The sequence below is a fragment of the Temnothorax longispinosus genome, chromosome 7, assembly GCF_030848805.1.
Source record: "Temnothorax longispinosus isolate EJ_2023e chromosome 7, Tlon_JGU_v1, whole genome shotgun sequence".
NCBI lineage: Eukaryota > Metazoa > Arthropoda > Insecta > Hymenoptera > Formicidae > Temnothorax > Temnothorax longispinosus.
This window is the reverse complement of record NC_092364.1, coordinates 10259319-10264918: the sequence shown is the minus strand read 5'-3', so window position 1 is coordinate 10264918 and position 5600 is coordinate 10259319. Positions and strand designations below refer to the sequence as shown.

Here is a 5600-nt window from a genome sequence, read left to right as displayed (position 1 = left end):
AAAGATAGCCGCATTCCAGAATAACGTACAAATTACCCTAAACGAACTTTAAAAGATGATTCAAGATGTAATTGCGAATCATCGCAAATAAATAAGAACGTACATCTGATATCTGCGTCAGCTGCGCGTCATCGTCATGGCTGGTAAGAAGCAATCAACTGAGAAACGGAGGCTGGTAGAAGAATTACACGCTCCTGCGAGAAGAAATTTTTCGCGAAGACGCGTCATAGTTCGCGGATACAATGACCTGTGGCAGGCGGATGTGGTCGAGATGCGTCCATACACGCGATTCAACAGAGGCTACCACTACATACTCACCGTTATCGACGTGCTGAGCAAGCACGCATGGGCCGTACCGCACAAGGCCAAGAGCGGAACCGAGGTTACTGCGGCGATCGCGAAAATAATTTGAGACGGCGCGCGGAAGATGTCCGAACAATCTGCAGACTGACAAGGGAAAAAAATTTTACAACGCCAACGTGCAGAAACTCTTGAAGAAACATAATATCAATCACTATTCGACCTATTCCGTAATGAAGGCATCGATCGTCGAACGATTCAATCGCACGCTCAAGAACGACATGTGGAAAATGTTTACGCGCAATGGAAATTATAAATGGATCGACTCGCTGCCGGGTCTCGTATCGGATTACAACGCGCGAAAGCATCGAACTATCGGCATGCGACCCATCGATGTTACCCCCGCGATCGCCGACAAGCTCCTAAAAACGGTGTACAGCCATGTAAAGATCGCTGCTCCCGCGCGATTCAAAGTGGGCGACTCGGTACGCGTGAGTAAATTCAAGACAATCTTCGAGAAAGAATACACGCCAAATTGGACCACGGAGGTGTTTAGAATCGTCAAAGTGCAGAAAACTAATCCCGTGACGTATCTGTTGGAAGATTCCTGCGGAAAACCCATCGCCGGCGGCTTCTACGAATACGAGTTACATCGCGTTGCTAATCCCAACGTGTATCTCGTTGAAAAAGTTTTGCGCAAAAGGGGGGATGAGGTTTATGTAAAGTGGTTAGGATTTGATAATTCACACAATTCATGGATACACAAGAATAATGTATTGTAAAAATTTATTACAATATAAAAACATATTGTACATACAAATGAGTCATTTATTTTACTAAATATCTAATATTACTATATCTAATATCTAATATTTACAATGGTATTTTATAATGTCCCCATGGCAGCGTCTCGGTAGAACCGGGTATAATGTATCGCTCATCGTCGTACGGACTTAGAGCTATTTTCGTTTCGGACACGGTGTACACCTCGTGTTTTTTAGACCTTATGCAAGCCTGCTGTCACGTCATTTCAATTTCGTCGCGCAGACATCGCGTGTAATCGTCGAACGTTATCGACCTGGCTACGACGTTACTCTTAACACCTTTAGCCTTTTTCGTATCTTTCTTACCGTCTACTTGCAAAGCGTACATCTTTGCTCTAAGCTCGACGAATTCGGTCATTATCGCATCGTTGTTTTCGTCTTTCATTAAGCCCGGAATTTTTTTATTGACGAGTGGGATACCGTACGCATTATCGATCGCATAATCGCTAGTGTCAAATTTATTAATGTGGCGCTTCATGATATCATACACATCGTCGCACTCGATGTGATAAATGAGACTGTCCGTATCGGTGTACGTGACTTTACACTTGTCGCGATATAGCGGTAACATGTACTCGTGATGAAATTCGTACAAACATGTCTTGGATATATCGAGGATGTACATACCCACGTAGATTGGTTTGTCGAACTTCACCTCGAGTTTTCGCATTTCTATTGCTACTAAATTCTCCGAAAAGACGCTTCGGCTATGAAAATTTGGTTTCGCAATCATTGCCTCCGCGCCGTATCTACCCTCCCAATGAGTCACGAGTCGCACGTCAACGTGATTGCGCACATTCTCCATGGTTTTGCCAAACACTGCATTGTTCATCAATTTGTATAAATTTTTCTCGAAATCATTTTTGGCCAATGTTCTTAAGGGGGTCGTCTGGTCAAGAGGCTGTTTTTGGGAAAGAATTTTTTGTAAGGAATCATAAGAATACACTTTTTTGAAACTTTTACATCATATTTATTGATATTTGAAGAGTATTTAGAAATTTTTTCAAGTTGATATATGGCCAAGAATCCGCTGTAGAGCGCCCCGACGACAGCTGTGTAAAAAAAACGGTACCCACGATTCCGGATCTCCAGTTCATCCTAAAAAAAAAAAAAAAATTCCTCTTAATCTGTGGATGTGTGGCTATCGTGTGAACTAGAACCAAATAAAATATTAAAATTTCAATTTTTGCCAACGTTTTGAAAAAAAGTTTCATTATGAACTTTTTTCAAAACGTTGGCAAAAACTGAAATTTCAATATTTTTATTTGGTTCTAGTTCACACGATAGCCACACATCCACAGATTAACAGGATTTTTTTTTTTTTTTTTTAGAATGAACTGGAGATCCGGAATCGTGGGTACCGTTTTTTTACACAGTTGTCTTCGGGGCGCTCTACAGCGGATTCTTGGCCATATATCAACTTGGAAAAATTTCTAAATACTCTTCAAATATCAATAAATATGATGTAAAAGTTTCAAAAAGTGTATTCTTATGATTCCTTACAAAAAATTCCCCCAAAAAAACAGCCTCTTGACCAGACGACCCCCTTAATTTCGTATTGAGGTCTATAGAATCGCGAAGCCATGGAGATTGCGAGAATTTTAATATGCGGTGAATCTTTGATATACGGAGACCGTGACGAGTACACTGCTGCAGGTTGCGACAATGTATTACATAACGTTTCTTATCGTGTAATGTTGCGAGGAGCTTGTCCTGCTGCTTGCCGGGTGGTTTATCGCGCGTCGGACAGAACGGTAGGTCAGTGTGCGCGTCGTGAAGATGTTGCGGATACTCCAAGTCGACTTCGAGAATGTATCCTATCGAGGAATCCAACGCGACATCCATAATATTAAAATCGGTTACGTCGTCGACCCATTTAAAATCTGCGTATGGCAATGGTTGACTCATTGCCCAGCCGTATAGGTTGTTTACGTCGAAATACATCAGGTACGACGACGGTTTCGATGGCTCGTACGACTGCATATACTTGTTGTTGGCCAGCGCGTATCTGTTTGAACATTAACACAAACCGCCGCGTATACCGCGTTCGATAAACATGACCATGTCAATGTCGGTGAGCAATTCGAAATTGATACGCGTATGCTTCAACATAGCAGCCCATGTAAAACCCGGTAGAGTATAATAATACGCCGGATCGAGTCCATAACTCGCAACGCAACTATCGCGAAAATTCTCAAAGATATCGGCCAACAGCAAGACATCGGTTTTGAGATATAAATCGCTGTAGTCACCAAGCGTTCGAATGGAGAACCGCTGCCAGACGTTGACGGCGTGCGCGTAATCGCTCTCGGATACGGTGTCACCTGTCAATGAACTGTAAAACGAGTCGCGCGGTGGTAAATACAAGTCCTCCAACTTTTCGACGCAGTCAATGTATTAATATGGAAATACGCCTTTTCTTGTCAGCAAATCAAAATTTTCTGCGGATAATTCACAAAATTCGCGTTGCAATATTTGCAGTTTATCCTTGCTGAGATAAGATGCCAATTTGTCGAGACTAGCGGTGAGAAACTTGTACGAATCGATAAATCGCAATTTGACGCAATTTTTCTTATCTTTATCTTCGGTGCTTTGAACGTTTTTCGTAAACGAAATATATTTTTCTTTTTTGATTGGGAGTAAGTCTACATGTCCTTCGTACGCTGTTTCTATTTCCGTTATAATAAAATGTGCATCGTATCCCGATAAATTATGAAACACTATGGGAATGCAATGCGAATCTTTATAATTTAAGTTACAATTAGAATGCGCGGGACCTCTGTGTCGGCCAGTAAGGTGACAATGATCGCGTACTCGCACGTCGTCTGGCTCGAACGGTTCTTCGCACACGTGACAGTGCGTTGCGCTGTTAAACTTTTCCCACTCGTCTCGCGTGAAATCTGCCATGGGTATATTAGTAGACAATATAGTTTTTACGTCGTGAGCTAAACGTCTTAGCTCCTCGGCGAACCACGCGACGCAATCCTTATCGCGACGAAACCTATACATTGATAACAACTCGTCGTACGAGCAACGCACGTAGTACCCTATGCTAAACACGCGATGATGCTGATATGTGTACCTGGACGTTTCCGGATCCGCTTCCATCTTCTCCAGGGTACATTCCAGGTCGGCGTATACGATAAACGGAACTCGTTCCTTCCTGTTGTGATTTTTAAAGGCCAACCACTTGTCGTTATCGCTCGGTAACTTGATCGCGCAGTCGTTCATTTCCTGACAGTTGACGGTGTGGGCTTCCAATTTCTCGCTCGTGTAGAAATAGTGCAAACATCTGTAAATAATAAAAATTTTTTATATATTTTTTACGTATGAATTATTTTTTATTTTTTATTTGGATGTATACTCACCAATCGCAAAAGTATTTTTTGTTCCTATTCTTGGTCAATTGCGAGCTCACGAGGCGGGATAGGTTCTTGATCCATGCAAAATGTCCCACGTTGTCGTCATGCATGTACAGCAGATTTACATGTCTGCCCATCTTTCGGTCAGTAACACGTATTGGTAGAATTGCAAGTTCCTTGTTTTTTTCTCGATGCCGTACACGTTGATGGAGATGTTGTGATTTTCAAAATTTTTAATTTGATTCAACGTCATTGGAAACTCAATGTCCGTAAGATCTAGCACCGACGTGTAATGAGGATACGACGATTTCCGTTCTGCATTTCTTTGGGCTGGATACAGAGCAGCCACCACTGACCATGCGAAACATGCATTGCTCAATGATCGCACGTTTATCACCGCCTTCTTCTTTTTAATTTCTTGCGGTATTTCCACAAAACACCCCGCGTGCAACGGATTATATTTGTTCACATTTACCGTTAAATTGAGTATACGCGACAACGCCCATCCGCTATCACGTTCCTGGAATTCCTCCAGCGATGCGAGGATAGGCTCGATAACGTGTCGCTTGTACCACTCGTGCAGATCGGACTCACGAAAGAGTTCATAGTTTCTCGTTGCGATACTTTTATTCGCGCGTTTGTCACTCGCAACAAATTCACCATTAAACACTGTGTTAATTTTTACATTGTCATGTCGTTGCATGACGTTCCACACACGATCGAGTACAATTTCTCTCGCATTTTTGAGAAGTTGACGAGGGTCGATGTGTTTGGAATTTATTACCACACCGGTCAGTATACGGCTTTCAAAAGCCGGATCTATCTCGCGCCATCTGAGTCCTGTCTCACTCGCACTGTATCCCGCACCCACATGCACGAAACGTTGTCGTACCGAATCTTTCAGACCTTCGAGTCGCGCGATACAATCGACCAACGACTGTTTAAGACCAATCGATAATCGTGGCCGTTTAATTCGGCTTTGTTCTTCCAACGATTCGATAAATTCGTCACATCGTTGCTCCCACGCGGTAAAGTCTTCCCTCGAATTTAAAAGGGTGGATTGCTCCAACAACTCTTGCTCCATGTTATTGCACAATCCTCTTGCTAACGCCAT

At 42.6% G+C, this 5600-nt stretch overlaps 2 protein-coding genes across 2 annotated transcripts in view; one reads left to right on the top strand and one right to left on the bottom strand.

Annotated features, from left to right (window-relative positions):
- Positions 1-1082, top strand: part of LOC139816932 (uncharacterized) — a 2421-nt gene extending 1339 nt beyond the window's left edge. The window contains exons 2-3 of the mRNA XM_071784763.1: positions 122-382; positions 447-1082. Coding sequence (XP_071640864.1) covers positions 122-382; positions 447-1082 — 897 coding nt within the window. The remainder of the gene's footprint in view (positions 1-121; positions 383-446) is intronic.
- Positions 1083-1320: 238 nt separating this feature from the next.
- LOC139816931 (uncharacterized) lies at positions 1321-5600 on the bottom strand. The gene is made up of 4 exons (XM_071784762.1): positions 4612-5600; positions 4171-4416; positions 2799-3132; positions 1321-2025 (listed from the first exon to the last, which is right to left on the bottom strand). Exons 1-4 carry the CDS (start codon positions 5598-5600, stop codon positions 1321-1323), a joined length of 2274 nt encoding a protein of 757 aa, XP_071640863.1.